Source organism: Coturnix japonica, chromosome 4, assembly GCF_001577835.2.
Source record: "Coturnix japonica isolate 7356 chromosome 4, Coturnix japonica 2.1, whole genome shotgun sequence".
NCBI classification, from domain to species: domain Eukaryota; kingdom Metazoa; phylum Chordata; class Aves; order Galliformes; family Phasianidae; genus Coturnix; species Coturnix japonica.
The window spans coordinates 5,734,971-5,751,475 of NC_029519.1; the positions used below are offsets into that span (position 1 = coordinate 5,734,971).

Sequence of the window (16,505 nt, forward strand, 5' to 3'; positions counted from 1 at the left end):
ACAAAAAAAAAACAACAAAAAAAGCACAACTCTTGGCTTTCTTGTATAGATCTGTAACAAACACTAAAATGGGTTTGAATTAATTATAAACATAAGTTTGTATGAAAACAGCAATAAAAACCATAAGAGACTGCAGGTTACAGGAATGACGTATGTTGATAACCAAGAACACAACAAACAGCAATTTTGTTAAAAGCAGTGTAACATGTTTACTTTAAAATAAGAAAGCCTGTGCTCTGATAAGGCTACACAAATAATAGTAGTAGACCTGCATCTTGACCAGAAAAAGAGGGCAAATAGGTTATAAAATAACATGGAATTCCTCCCATTATGCAATAGGAATTAAGACAATAGTCACCAAGTTAGCTCCAATTAGAAGAAAAGGCAACAGGCAGATCTTGTCTAAGACTCAAGGAGTAGCAGGTAACTCAGTGAGGCAAAGCTGACAAACCATAGTAACTGCTGGTACCAAAGGCTGGTTCCTATAGGTTAACTCACTAAACGAGAACCACCCAATAAACGTGTTGACAGTGTAAAATACAACATCCCTTTTTGCCTCACAAGTGATCCTGGATAGATCATTAAGACATATTTTTGGTGCTTGTGAGCAAAATTCAATCAAGATGAATGCAAGTAAAATCAACTTTGCTGAAATTCAGCATCACTTTCCCTTCCCTTTCTCCTTACCTGGAGAAAAAAAAACCCAAGTCAAACTAATGAAATTTCTTCTCAGTAAAGGAAATATATTGAACATGCTGCTATTTGAAAAATGCTTAATTAATTTACACTAGCTTAATAATAAACAAACACAACTAAAACATACGTTTCAAGTTCCATAGAGACAATATTCTGTAAGGCATTTTATTCTTAATTCCATACAAACAGTTTTCAACTGAAGAACTTACTCTAACTCGGTTTTATTACCTGGCTTTGTAACCGTTTGATTTCTGTTTCAAGTTCTTTGATTTTCTCCTCTCGTTTCTGAAGTGCTGCTTGTGCCTCTTGTCGAGCTATGAACTCCTCATCAAACTGTGAAGTTAACGACCACAGAGATGTTTGTTCATTTTTTGTCAATAATGTCTTTAGCTAAGTTTCCTCAGGTCCTAAGCCAGTGCTAGAAGACGATCCATGAAGCACAGAATCACAGCATGGCTGCAGTTGGAAGGAACCTTAAGGGTCACCCAGTTCCAAACCCCTGCCACAGGCAGGGACACCAGCCACTAGTTTAAACTACCATGTTCCCTCCTCTCACATACACTTTTTTTCAAGTATACTTTACCCAAATGATAACAAGTAGAACTTTTCCCCATCAGTTCTGTACAGTAAATGAATTCAACTGAATAATATTTGCAGCGAATTGCATTCTTCTGCTTTTCATTTCAGGGAAGGTCAGAATCAGAGCCTTGCACAGAAGGGCCTGCAGAGCTCTCAACTATGAAAGAACATTCATCCTGTAATATTCATTACTTCCCAGTTCCCCTTAAGACTCTGTTGTACAATAAGCCTATGGTATCCTTCTCAGGCATCTGCTCCATACTTTGAGATGAGTGGCAACCAGTACTTACTTTCTTGGAAAATTCTGCTGCTTTTTTCTCACTTTCTTCTATTTTAGTTTTGTCTACAGATGCATCTGAAAGTTAAATAAAATCACCAAACCGAAGTTAGCTAAAACATCATAATTCTTAGGTCCTTTCTTGAACATAATTACCTTATGACCTCATGACACAAAAATCAAGAGAAAAAAACATAATGAACTACTAGGCTGATAGGTCCAAATGTTTGATAAATTATTTTGATGAGCAAAATGTTTGACAATAAAAAGAAGTGAAGAAAAACATGTGACCAATAAAGTTAAAGGTGAACCATCACAGTTGCTCTGTCTCTAGCAGATTTGAGTTTGTATGTAATCATATTTTACTCCTAAACGAATGATGAAAAAGGATCTTCACTCTAGCATGAAACAATAGTTACTTCTGAGGCTTCAAGTCAGAATTCAAACCTTTTAAAATCAGGAATACAAAAATCAAACCTCTTCCTTTAATAAAGTTCAGAGGTGAAGACAATTTGATCTGATTGTAAAGCACAGACTGCTTCACTCAACAGTGGTACAAAGCACTCCTGACTTTTCTTGGAGACTAAAGAACAAATATTTTATAAGCAATGTGAACAAAACTAGATTACAAGTAGGAACAGGCAGATAAACAAATAGATACAAAATAGATTTGTGTATCTGCCAATACACAAAAATAGAACAAAACTAAAGATACACTGATGCACTTTTGTAGATATGCATGATACTTGTTAGAAAGTAATTCTTCTCTGTCCAGACCCGCAACCCCATCCCCCACAATGTCAACACAACCAACATCTTTTCTAAGTTCATTTTACTATAATAAAAAAAAAAAACAACAACTCTTAACTTAAGATGTTCTCAAGGAATAACTATTTTCTTCTATTATACATTTATGCCAAATAACGCCATTCCATCTCAAGAATACAGCCTATTCCACCGACCTTAAGAAATGCTTAAAACCCATTTTTTGATGTTAATAACTGCCATTTGAATTATATGGTATTTATTAAGTTTTTTTTTTTTTTCCCCAAGTCACATATACTGAGTGACCGTAGATGCTAACTTACTGCTTTAACTTAACCTCAATTACTTGGAAATCATTCTTAGAATTAACCATATAACAGTTTACATTTCATTAACAGTAACATTAATATAATTTTTTGACATCTGTTAAAGACCCAAAATTCATAACATTTATGAAGAAGTAATTTTCTATTACTAAGACTATCAAATAAAGATATATATTCAGTACATCACTGTAGAAAGAATCTTTTCTCAATCATTTATTCCAGGCTACAGATGTTGACCTAGACTTTTCTACAGGTATACCTGTAGTTTCTAGAAAACTGAAAATACACTTCAGGAAGACACTATAAAGTTGCTCATAGTATACAAACCAATAAGGTGAGTAAAATCCACATCCATTCTTCTGCAACTAAAATCTGGGTCCATGCCACTGCTGTGCAATACTATCTGTGATACGCATTCTTCAATTATCTTGTAATACTGAGGTCTTAAGAACAGAACAAAAAGAAAAAAACACAGAATAAGAACATGAACAATAACTTGTGCATCCAGGTGGGGCTAATAAAGCTGTTAGAACAATAACTACTTTAGCATTTTCAATACACGCTCCAGTAGTTTTTTAACATATTCTCAATACATTGAACTTCACCACTTGAAAAAGTATCGATATTCAACTACTTACAAAATTGTTTCATTGTTTCCATAATTGCTCAATATACTTCTCTAAACAATATCAAGAAGCTCTGACAGTAAAGAATTCTACGCTCAGAATTACTGCTTCTAACCAACACAGAGTACAGGGTACAATGCTTCTTCATTTTCACAAAGTAGGAAATGTTCAAGCCTAAACTGATGATATTCTAAACTTCCAAATATTTTATATATAGACACATAATTACATATGTGTATATACACACGCTTACGTAAAATGAATACTTCACAGGTTATATTTAACTTCTACATTTTATCTTACATGTCAATTGTTTTTATAACTGAATTGCAACAAAAAATAATTCTTAAAAGTTACATACATGGGACTTCAGCACTGATAGGACACTATGAGGTATATATACAGTGAACAGAAGCTTACACCTGAAACAGGAAGTACAAGCTATCCTGGAAAATTCTGAGTTATTAGCTATACAAGTAACTTTAAGTTCACTGAGATCAAGAAGCAATCATGCATGACTAAAGAAAAAGCTGCTCAACAAAATAACAGATTTGAGGATGAAGTTGGTAGACAGACTAAGGTTTGAGTTCTTTTTTTTTTAAGAAGCATTCTTATACTTAATGCAATCTTAATAAAATTAAGCCTGACTGGAAAGGCAAATACGGTATTACACATCAGCTTCATAGCAACTATTGATGTGCACTCATGAGAAACTCAATTTCTATTCTTCCCTCTTCCACCTCCAAAAAAATCGAACTCTTACCGGACATAGTAATCATTCCTGATGAGAAGGAAGTGTTGTAGAATTGACAAAAAGCGGTTTTCAGAAGAAGTATCTTTCAACATATTGTACAAAAATTGAAATACTTCATTCACATCAGTGAGAACATTGTTAAGGAAATAGATTTTTCTAAAAAATGAAAATAATTTAAATGCTGCCTCCCCACAAACAGTTCACCTATGTGAGCGTTCATACTGCTCCAGTAAAACCTGTTAAAACTCTGAAATGCTACCCTTACTAGTATAGATATACTTTTGATAAAACTATCCATGGAACCTTTATTCTATTAAATCATCAAAACATCTTCCATTATTACCAGGAAAAATTACCCTACATACTTACTTAGAATCCTGTAAGCATATTTCACAGTCAACATTTTTCATGATAAAGTAAGCCAGGTTACCAGCAAATACTTACTAAACAATCCTTTTAATTTCTTAAATAGGAAATCTATGCATTCCATAATGCAGCATTGTTTATTTTTATTGTGCACTCATTGGTTGAGCAGACATTCTTTTGCTTCCTCAGTACTAGCCATTACCCTTTCCAACTTAAACTGAAAGTAATTATCCTAAACTTGCATCATTTTAAATTCAAATCCATTGCTTCTTCAAAGTAACAGAACACATGCATCTCATGCTTCACAATCTACTTTTAAAATTTTTTTCAACTTGGATATCTAATTCCTTTTCCTCAAAAATTATATTGTTTCATGGCTGTTACTCTGTACCTACATGCATCACAAGAAGGAATTTGGTTCAGTAAAACTAAATAAGATATAATTATAAAAATTGAGTTCCTAATGACTTATCTAACCCACATATTTAAATATTAATCACACTAAAAACAATTGATATTAAAAAACACCAAAAAAACCCCAACAAGTTAAACAGTGGAAAGAAACCTACTCAAGAAGGTACTTTCCTGTATAATATATGTGTGATAAAACGACTGTAAATAAAACATTCTACCGTCTACTTAATAAAGTTACTAATCTATGTAATAACAGTTTTTTCTTTCTTATTTTCTTGAAAGGATATTCCATCTCAACTCTGATATCATTGAGACGATGCGACAGTTCAATTAAGTCTTCTTCTTTGCTCTCATCAAACACTTTCAACTGAATATCAAGCTCTTCATTCTCCTTCTCTTTCAAGGCCTAGTGTTCAAGATCGCAAAATTAACAGTGCACAGGAGATATGCCGACAACTTGTGTTATTAATAGTTATTCTATACCATGGAACAAAAACATTTATGGTACACTGAGAAGTCACACATAAAACTTCACAGTTGTAGCTGGGGGTAAAAAGCAAATCTTTTCCTTAAGAAATGCGCACAAATTCACTTAAAAATAAATAAATATAATAGTCAAGTTTAGCTTCTGACTGAGAAAATCAAAGCACTATTTCAAAACGCCACTGGTGCGAATGAAATCCATGCTTTAAATGAAAATTCACCCAGAACTTTCGTACCAGATATGTATGAAATGAAAGTTAATATTTTTTTAAAATTTCTTTAGTGTGGAACATATATTGATTCCAGTGTTTAAGAACCAGAAAAACATATTATGTGTTCATACAGAGAAACATGCATCTTCCTAACTTTTTATTTATTCACAATCTTTGAGCACTTCAGTTTCTTGAAAAATAACCCCGTAAGCACAGAAACGAACAAAAAAAGAACAATCCTCCTATACTTCTGACATTAATTTCCTTCAGAATTAACAACCTGAGCTCAATGTAGATATTGTAACTTATACATTACAAACCATGCTCAGTTTGATGACTACTTCAATTTCTGCTATTATATTGACTTGATTCAACTATCATTAAGTTACTGCATCTTAACTCGTAACTGAAGGTAACAAAATTATCCGCAACTATGTAGAATAAAAGCAAATTAAATTTGACAGGCCTTCTGTGTTGGACCTCCCCCACTCCAAATCATTCATAAAACAATTTTGTCACCTTCAACAACCACGATCAGTTTACAGAGATCGATTCCTACATGCAAACTACTTACAGGCAATATTTTCTTCAGGCCACAACGTAAAAACTCATTTCTCAAGTGAATCCTGAAATCAAGTTCTTCCGGAGATGTAACAAGGGCATTGATGAGTTGCATGCAGGCTACCTGTTGTTGGAAAAAGAGGCATAAAACTTATAGTATGCATACAATGCAAATAAGTACTTTTGTCTTTGACTACTCCAGTTTACTTTGTAAAAACAAATATCAAGTGATGGATGTTACTCATTGTCATAGACAGGCAACCCCCTGACCTCATTTAGCTTAACCTGTATCAAATACTGTTTTATTTTCCTATTGTTAGTGCTTCTGCGACTTCAAAATTATATCAGCTGCAAAGGATAAAGCTTCATTTCACACTACAGTACCACACTACAAGTCCTCTTTTTCCTCAGTATGTACTAATTTGAAAACAATCTGGTTTTACTGGAATCAAAAATCATTGGAAAAAAAAAAAATCACTAATTATTTCACATCACCAGGTGTCTACTTCTGTACGGCATTTCTGCAAAATGACTAAGTCTCACGCTACTGGCTAATGCTTCAATTAAGCAGCTGTGCTTTAATTAATTTTAAAACAGGTAGACAAAATCATCAGTGCCAAAGCACTGATGCACAATGTAAGTTCTTAAATGGGACTCCAGGGAAATACCGAGTTCAGTAAAAGATGTTAAGTGTAAATAGAAGTAGCATTAGGGTAGAAATAAACAAACAATAGCTGCAAAGAAGTAGTGTCAGATAAATGCATCCTTCCAGTTCTAAATACATGCATTATTTAGTTTTAATGAAACACCTTACAGAGCCCTAATCTCCATTAAAATGCACTACCTCAGTACAGTTACATATGTACTATCATAATGCTTGCTTGAAAGACTCTTGTTATGCTACTTCGATATGACTCAACAAGCCAAAAGTACATGTCCAATCCAAACAGAGAGAGAAGGTGCCATCTGCTACAATTGCTTCTGTCCTGAAGAAGAATGTTGGCTTAATGGCTTATGTTAAGACATTACGCGTAAAGAATGACTTTATCCGAAACAAGTTAATGAGTCTTGCAATTGTATATTTATTATGTGTATTTTCTTTTTTATTTTTATTTGTTTCTTTGGGATGTTCTTCAATTTTGATTTTAGGCGGTGATTCTTGGCTTGGTTTCTTTTTTAAACCACCAAGATAAAAGCCCGATGACATTAAACCAAACTTCCTCTGGAATAACATCAGTATTAAATCAATATGCAATGAGTAGATGCAGTCTCATTACAGAATATTAAAAAAAAAAAAAAAAAATGATAAGGAAACATTTCAGTTAAAAATGATTTCAAAAGAATATTAGTGGCAAAAAGATATGATCATGGATCTTCACTTCACCCCAAGCTTTCACAAATATCCATGTTCATAGCAGGTAGCATTTGTCAAGCATTTCAACTTAATTGACCTCAGCATCATTGAGTTGCATGTGGACTCTATATTACCAAGTAGAAGCATGTGCATATATACATATATATATGCGTGTGTGTGTGTGTGTGTGTATGTTTTTATATATATACATATATATATTTATGCAAAATTTCTCATTAAGAGACCCTTTGAGTAATTCAACTAATACACATTCATAAAAAATAATTCTGGCTTGATATTTTCAAAACTGACAATTTTTGAAGCAGAGCAGAAACCCCATTCTGTGGGTACTATTAAAAAAAAAAAAAAAAAAGACTATTAGAATAAAGCCTCACCGAACTTCTTAGAGCACTGCTGTAGATAACCTATGAACTCTAAAAATGGAGGATACCTTCCATGCAGTTTAATTTCATGCTCTTCCAGAATTCTAGCTTTCTTTATAGATTTCATGTTGCTAAATTACCATGATAGAAAGATAAGTACTGTGTTATGAGAAGAAAATAAGCTGAAACTCTTACAAAAACAATATGTTACATTCTAATAGTAAATTTTGGGCTATTCAGGTGTATACAGACAGTAGAAAGCCTTTATATGCTAACATGTAAGCAGTGATGAACATGTGAGAATGTAAAGGAATCAGTATCCTAAAATGACTACTTCACTTGGGAAAGCACATTTTTTCTGACAGAAGCAGCATGATACCGCTACACTACGCTCAAAACAAAAAAAAAAAACAAAACAAAAAAAAAGAACCCACAGCTAAAATCAGACACATCCAATCCTCATAAAAGAAATAGGTCAGGAATTAATTAAAATAGTCATTATCAGGGAGAATTAATTAACAAAACTCCTCAGAGCCACATAAACTTCTGGCTGCGGTCCCTATAAAATGCCAGTATAAAGAAAGGTAAGAAAAACTCGCACCCCTTTCTTCATTCAGAATATTAGAAAGCAACACACAGAAGTATCAGTGAGCATATATTAAAAAACAACAACAAACAACAACCACTAAACCCACCTGCAGTTGTATGAATTCATGATTCTCCAGTCCTTCAACAACTGGAGAGAAGCGTTCTCTATTATTCCTTTCAGCAGCAGTTGTTATAGCTCCTAAGACCTTGTCCAAACTAAGAAAAAAGTAAACTGTCAAAAAACATACCACAGCCAACATTCTCATTTGAAGGACTCATCCCACTGTTTACGTTAAAACATGTACTGTTTTAAACTGTCTTTAAATCTGATAGATTTTCTTGTGGCATGGTTACAGTTCCTGGTCACATTTCTCACAGATATGAAATTACTTGCATTTTCATGTTTTCAGCAGCCATTTATGAACAGTTATGGCTCATTAAGTCTCCTCTACAGTAAGCCATTATATTTTTTTCAAATATTTTTTTCTACACAGGGCATGTTTCACAGATTCTCTACTTATTTGCCTTTCTCTGATTTAATACTGAATTAATGCATCAGAACAGGTGAAAGTCTTTTCTCATTTAAACTACAAGTAGCACTAAAAAACTAAACGTATAACAGATTACCTTTTTTTCATAGACAAATTTTCTCACTGCTTCCTAATTAACATCTCACTCAAAGTATGTTACTTTAATATCTTACTTACATTTTTTCCTCTCCAACAATGCATATTGCAGAAAGTATTTTCACCGTTTCAGTCATCATATGTGGTTGCTTTGGATCGATCGCTCTTGATAAAAGTAAAAGACTTCTTTCATCCCCAAGAATCCGTTGCAGCCCATACTTAAATAAACAAAAAGCTTACAGTGAAAAAATAATACTGACCTCATACTCATCATCATAAAATTTCAGATCCTTAGGTATCCTCAAACACACACACTTTCATATGAAACTTGATAATGTTCTACTAAAGTCTTCTGGCTGTTACTGCTTGGGATGCAAATCAGTCTTCAAATCTTATATTTGAAACTTTTTCCCAAGGAAAAAAAAAATCTTAAAAAAATATATTCAACCTCATAAGAGTCAGGGACCAATTTAAGTACTACTCTGTATATGAAAAACCTCAAAGGTATAAAAAGTTTATTCTTATATTTTTACTACTCTCACATATCCCTGCAATTCAAATGGGCACCAGACTCTGGCTAAGTCAAAATATTTCACCCAACAACCTGAATAAGAGAGGTAAAAACTAACAGTCTTTTATACAGCAGCCTTTACCTGCAAAGGAAATTAGATAGAATACAAGAAAAAAAAAAAAAACCACAACCTAAACCTTGCAAATTGTCATCTCCTTAAAAATAGCATTTTGGTTGTTTTGTTTTGTTTTGGCTTCTTGGGTTGTTTTATTATTATTGTTATTATTCAATTTTCATTAACTACAGATTAGAAAATTCAGACCTCTAATTGACAGATGCTACACTGTATGTGCAGGAATAGTAAGGAGAATAAAAAAAATTATATATATATGTTAACACTGAAATTTACTGTTCCCACACCATCAGACAGGCTAAAATATATGAGTAAACATCCAGTGTATACTGCAAGCTATTCTGTGTTTTAAATTTTACTAAACTAAATAATAGCAGTTAACTTTAATAAACAGTTAACTTTTATTATGGGGAAGGTGGAAAGGTATAGGATAAATCACTGCAATAACACCTGGATAATTTTGCTTTACTGATAAGTGACTCAAGTTTAACATGTGAACTTCTAAAACCATTTGCCATACTTCAAACAAGAGTTAATCACATTTGCAACATATTCAATTTACCCTAAACTCGATGTTTTATTCTTTACCCACTGCATTCCAACTTAAAAATAGTAGCTAGAATGTTATTAAACTAAACTTCGATCAAGTGAAAAGTACATTTCATTAACAAAAAAATTAATGTAATCCCAAAGTGTTTTCCTTCCTTCCACATGGAAATTCACTTCCTCTTCCACTTTCAGTGCAAACTGTCATCACATTTGCTAAATATTTTCATTACTAAAATATTATTAGTACTAACAAAATTTAAGACTACTCACATTTAACAGGAAGATTTCTGAACAAGATTCAATACAAAGTCATACTAACTTGAGATTTACATTCCTAAAAAGCCTGCTGACAGAGGATATAGGAGATATCCTTCCTTTTCAAAGATTCAACATGCTACGCTCATCTTGAAATCAAAGAACTATTATACTAAACTATATGAGTTAAAAAGATTTCTTACTTTGTTATTCATAAAAGCTTTGAGGCATTGGATGAGTTTATGTTGATTCTTCTTGTCGATATTTTCTTGTCTTGGAACGGAGGAAAAAAATGACATAAGTACAATCTTCACTAGCAAACCCCAGCCATCCCTTCAAATGATACAACTCCTTACTGTTTCTTATCCAAAAGCCTTTCCAGTGCATCCAAAAGCAGTCCAAGGCCTTCATGTCCGAAATTGTTAACCCAGCTAGAAAAAGGAGGGAAAATGTTTTTCATTACTTATTAATCAACATTGAGTTTGCAAAGCTATGCCTCTGTACCTCCAATATTGCTTGTACATCTCTTCAGGCACAGTGCTTTAAGTCTCATTTTACAGGAAGACTTAATCAACCAATAAGACCAATACTTAGTTCAAAAACTTTGGCTTTGTTATAAGCAAGTAATACATCTATCATTTTCCAGTGTGCTGAGAACTACATTGTGGTGCTAAGAAGTGTGTGCTTGGAGGTTTCATATGCAGCAACTAAAAGGAAAAAAAAAAAATCCCACATTCACACAGATTTTCTTAATCCTCAAAATTAAATCTGTCCGTATCTCAGTGTACCTTCTCTATCCTCCCAAAATCACTTTAAAACATTCCGTTTCCCATATGGTCCTAAACTGTGCTTTCTAAGACACTGAAAAGGTTCCAATAAAACTGATGAATTCAGATGTGTTGTGGTTGGTTTATTGTTTGTTTGTTTTTTTAACTAAAATCAATAATAATAATCTTGAGTCACTTAAACTGTTGGCAAAGTTACACTATGCTTCTTCAATAACAGAAATATGACAAAGTTTTTATTAACATCTCATTAGGGACATACAGTACTTTAACAACTTCAGTCAAAACTCACTTCAGTAACTAACATTAAGAAAAGAGTTTCATGTTTAAACTACACAGATTTAGAAAACCAGTTGGATCTAGCCTAAATACAATTGTTGTCCCATTCACATCCAGAGTAGGAACAAAATTTATTACAACCAATACAAAATTCACTCTCAAAATCCATTATAGCAGAGAGGGAGAGTTCCACTATCAGGCTTACTAACTGACACTTTTTATAACAGCTGATTGTCAAGATACCTTCTAGGCAATTATTCATCTCTTAATATAGAGCAATTGTACTCTTTTCATTACTCTTTTTAATGGGATGTAGCATATCACAGGAATGATTCAGGCAATCATTCATGAACACAATGCAAGAAACTGTGAAGTAGCAGTAGAGCAAGTTTCTACTTGCAGGTGTATTTTATGCCTTCCCTATAAAGAGGTTTTCCTATATATTCTGAGGAAGCATATGTTATAATGCCATATTCAGAAAAAGTGGCATAGTGAAAAGAAGGAAAAAATAAATTATTTAACTGCTTCTCAAATTAACACAACAGTCAAAGCTTAATCAGAGAACTTCCCATCCAGAAGCTGTAATTAAAGCTCTAACAAGCTAACAGGATTTATATGGATTAATTAGGACAATTATACATAGGTACAAGATGATGTAAATAAAACAAAGGCAACAGACAAACAGGGATATGCAGTACGCTACAATGGAATACAACACTTAAAAAAAAAATAAAAGCAACCTGACAGAAGTATTATTATTACCTGAAAAAAACCTTTAGGCAGAGTCAAATTTTCATTTGACACTCCTTATGCAAATCCGAAAACTTTCCCAAAACTTCTCCGGATTTCCCAACATAACATAACTTGTTGGGTATCAAGAAGTTCAATGGCTTCAGCATCATCAATAACCTAAGCTCTCACACGCATGACAAAGGCCTACCAACTAATATGCCTCAGAAACAAAAAGAATTTAAGTAATAATATACTAAGTCTGCCCAGCTGAAAATTCTTTACATGTTAGGAGAAAAAACTGTGCACTTAAGACAAGCTTCAGAGAGTAACCTGAGAACTCTAATTTGAAAAACTTTCTATTATTATACATAAAGTCACTTGCAGGGTAAAGACAAGATTTCATTGGTTAAGTGTCTCACTGAATATCAAAGTAGAGCAGCTTTATAGGCTACTAATGTAATTTCCTCCTTGAATAAAACAAGAGATCTCAGCACTTTCAAAACTAAACATTATCATTAGTCTGCCTTCAAAAAACAACAGGTCTCTACATTGCTAACCAAAAGCAGAATGATGAAAACCACATCAGAAATTATTACTTACCTAACAGGGTTGCTGGTTAAAGACACTCTCAGCGACTCAAGGCAGTTCAGAAGCTTCTCTTCAGCAATACCAGATCGTAACTCATGAATATACTCTTGAGATGACAGTGTGCATTCATGCTTGCTATTTTTGAGTCCACCCTATCACAGAAGACATAATTCTCCTTAATGTTATGTAAATCATGGTAACATTTAGGTAAGCGGCAACATATGAGGTCAATATTTTTGCATGAATATCAAAAATTGCTCTTTTCTTTGTACAGCCATTTTCAAAAAAAATCAGTCAGGTTTCTTAAAATGTTGAACACGTTACTCTTTCTCACTTTCTTGAGCTAAGTTCATGTACTACATTCTTGGATATAAAAATGTCACAGTTGTATTGATATGTTTGACTGCTTAGGATCCAACCTCATGCAGTGTTTACTGCAAAACACGGTATTATAAACGATGTAGAAGAATTAAGACAGAGCTCACTGCCCCGCTGTAGCACTATTACAGAAGCCTAACCATTTACAAAGTTATTCTAGCACTGAAGTATATGTTAATCAGTTAGCATTCAGACAGTGTGTAAAACAATTCACCACACAATGCAACTAATCTTTCATACAGCTCTGATCATTTGCAGAAAAGTTGATCTAAGAAAAGTGGTCAAGAGTAAATGCAATTCTTAAAGCCCCTGACCTCTCTAAGCTCAACCGAAATGAAACTGATAAAGATGTGTGACGGGTATAAAAGCAGTAATACAAGATTCAGACCTGAAACACCATTTACATTTATGTGATTTTATTTCTATCAGGATCTTTGACTGCTGTAATTTTCTACCTGAAAATGTACTAAAAACTTCAAGTTTGTTTTGCTTTACTAACATTCTGAAATATAGTGAAATTTCAACCTGCCTATATTCCAATATTAATGCATATAACCAAGTTACCCAAACATTCACAAAACATTTTAACAAAACCGGAAGTCAGGCAGAGACTACAAACGTCTTAAGTCAAAAGTGCCCCCAAGTTTGAGTCAGCTTTTGAAGATGTTTGCTGCAGACATGCAAAGTGCCTTTAGCTAAACAAAAGTGTGCCAGTTATGCATGAAAGGACCAGAATAGAGATAAAGATAAGAAAGGGAAGAAAAAAGAACTACAGTCTGCCACTACCAATTCCCTAAACAAAAAGATGCTGTTACGTGAAAGATAAATCTGCCTTCAAATTAGAAAACTATTAGCACTGCATATTAAAAAACATAATAGCACAGAAAAAAACAATTACTCTGAAAGAGCACAGTGTAAAGAACTTGTAAACAGGGATAAATTTATGCTGTCCATTTCACTGCATGGAAACCTAGAGAAGATTATACACTATTTTTTCATCTCAGAAACCCCAAATCCTGAGTGTATAAATAAATAAATGCAAATGACAACACAGAAGCACTGCTTTAAGTCACACAGATAAACAAAGAAAAAAATAACACAGGCTCCAACCAGATGTCAATATATATTAAATTAAACCTTTAAAAAATCTCTCCGAAAGAGAACAGATATTTGGCTTTTAAAAGATTCCTTCCTGCACGAAACTCTCCCACTGCATTCTGCTGCAAACTGCAAAGTTCCTATACAGATGACAGATTTAAGATTCTTTCATATCTAAACCAGGATGTGCTCTGGCTGCTTCTGTTTTAGTTTTTCTTTCGACATGCCCTTGGGACACCAGTAGGTTCCTCTCCTCTATGCAGCTTCGTTTTCCCCAGAAAACTGAAAACTCCCTCAAAAAGAAGGTAAAAATTATCAACAAATTAAGTACACGAATTGACAGTAGGATTCCCTATATCTACTTAATAATGCTTTAGCGAACAGGTATTCTTCTTCATTGTTGGCAGGACTAAGCACCTTTAACTGCATAACAATAAGAAATCTCTCTTCTCCCCTTTTATCCCTCTCTCCTCTTCAGAACAGGTGGTTCAAAATCCATTGTCAAAGCCTTTCATTCAAACATCCCAAATTATGCTAGAGAACTCTCAGCTTCTTAACAGGATTATTTTCTGCAAGCATTTTCTCAGTTCACTCCACCCTTCTTTCCACTAGACATGCTAAATAAAGCACTACAACCATGAACTGTTTCTTCTATTTCCTTATTCAAGAAGAGTTTGATCTGCATGTTTTAAGTGATGCTATGCCTCTACACGGCTCAGGCTTTAATATACATATTTCTCCGTTATTTTGAATGCAGTCTAGGAAAAAAAAAAAAAAAAAAAAAAGGAGTACAAAGTCTCAGTTAAGTAATAGGCTCCATGTGTGAGTTTCTGATAAGATCAAAGTCAAAAATGAGGTACAAAGGGACTCAGGTGGCTTGGTCCCACACTAGAACCTGGAGAGATTAATTTCTAACACTTTTGATTTTCACATTGATTTACTTCACAGCCACTCAGTATTACAACTAAGGTATGTAATTGATTCATCATTATGAATCGTGAGTCATTCACAACTACTCAAATGAAAGCTTAGGTCACACATTTAAAATTCTTCTCTGAAGAAGTTAGAAATTATGAACTTGGAAAGAAAAGAAACATGCCAAAAGGAATTCCTGGAAGTACCACAGAAAACAAATGTATAAAAGTAAATCTAGATTGCTTTCTCAAGGAGTGTAAATCTAATCAATTCAACTGTGTGCTGTGTATATTCCAGGCGCTAAAAAGCAACAGTAACAGGACAGACAGCTTACAATACAGAACACAGTGATGCAATCCTGTTTTTGTCTACATAATTATTTATTCTTTGAAAAACCCAGCAATATAATTAAAGATTTAAAATATTTGCATTTGTTTAATTTTTTTTATTTCTCTTCTTTTACTTGGGCAACAAGTGAGCACAAAGCTAGTTACACAAAAACTATTCAACCAGTTGCCCTAAATATTGCAGGAGTCTTTGCAGGTGCCCAGCATTACACACTACTCAGATGCGTCACCAGAGGAGGCTGGTAAACAAGCCCGAGAACTACTGTCCAACAAAGTAGGAACTCAAAAGCATTTAGAGGTTCTTCAGAAATAAGCAGGTATTCTGTCTGCTTAGTGGTGAAGAAATACTGAGCATACCCACACCAAATGGATGGGCTTTAACAGTTGGACTTTGTGACCAGAAAAAAACTGCACAAGCTGCTCCACTTTGGGACACCACATAGTTAAGATCTCTTTAGATTTCCAGCTACAGATGTGTTAAGCTCAAGAACTCAAGACATTCTAACTACTCTGCTTAAACAGGCATTGCTTATTTAAGTGACCAAGCAGAACAGGAATATCACAAAGTCATAATGGTCACCTCTTTCCATTTACCACACCTGTTACAGAAACAACTGGTACCTGCGTAATATTAATAGAATGGAAGTAATAGCTTATACTTCCCACTCTCCCCCAGCCTCACATTATGGGGTTTTACATACTGTCTGTTAATATGGCAAGAAAACAAATTTTAATTAGAATACAACAATGAAGCCAGATTATGTGTTTTTGGCTTTTTTTGTGGCAACCCCGTTTACTCATGCATGAACAATGTTTTCCAAAAAAACACTGCATCAGCTATTACATTAGAAAGAGACTTCACCTGGTGCATAACCACTTCATCTCTCATATTTTAGAGAAACATGAAAACCTAATACAAACAGCA

At 33.7% G+C, this 16,505-nt stretch overlaps 1 protein-coding gene across 1 annotated transcript in view; it reads right to left on the reverse strand.

Annotated features, from left to right (window-relative positions):
• The window catches only part of DIAPH2 (diaphanous related formin 2), a 153,218-nt gene that overhangs the window by 114,351 nt on the left and 22,362 nt on the right, over nt 1–16,505 (reverse strand). Inside the window, 11 exon segments of the mRNA XM_032443965.1 lie at nt 925–1,029; nt 1,566–1,630; nt 2,971–3,086; nt 4,033–4,149; nt 5,091–5,209; nt 6,073–6,183; nt 8,492–8,600; nt 9,092–9,228; nt 10,662–10,731; nt 10,815–10,889; nt 12,855–12,994. Coding sequence (XP_032299856.1) covers nt 925–1,029; nt 1,566–1,630; nt 2,971–3,086; nt 4,033–4,149; nt 5,091–5,209; nt 6,073–6,183; nt 8,492–8,600; nt 9,092–9,228; nt 10,662–10,731; nt 10,815–10,889; nt 12,855–12,994 — 1,164 coding nt within the window.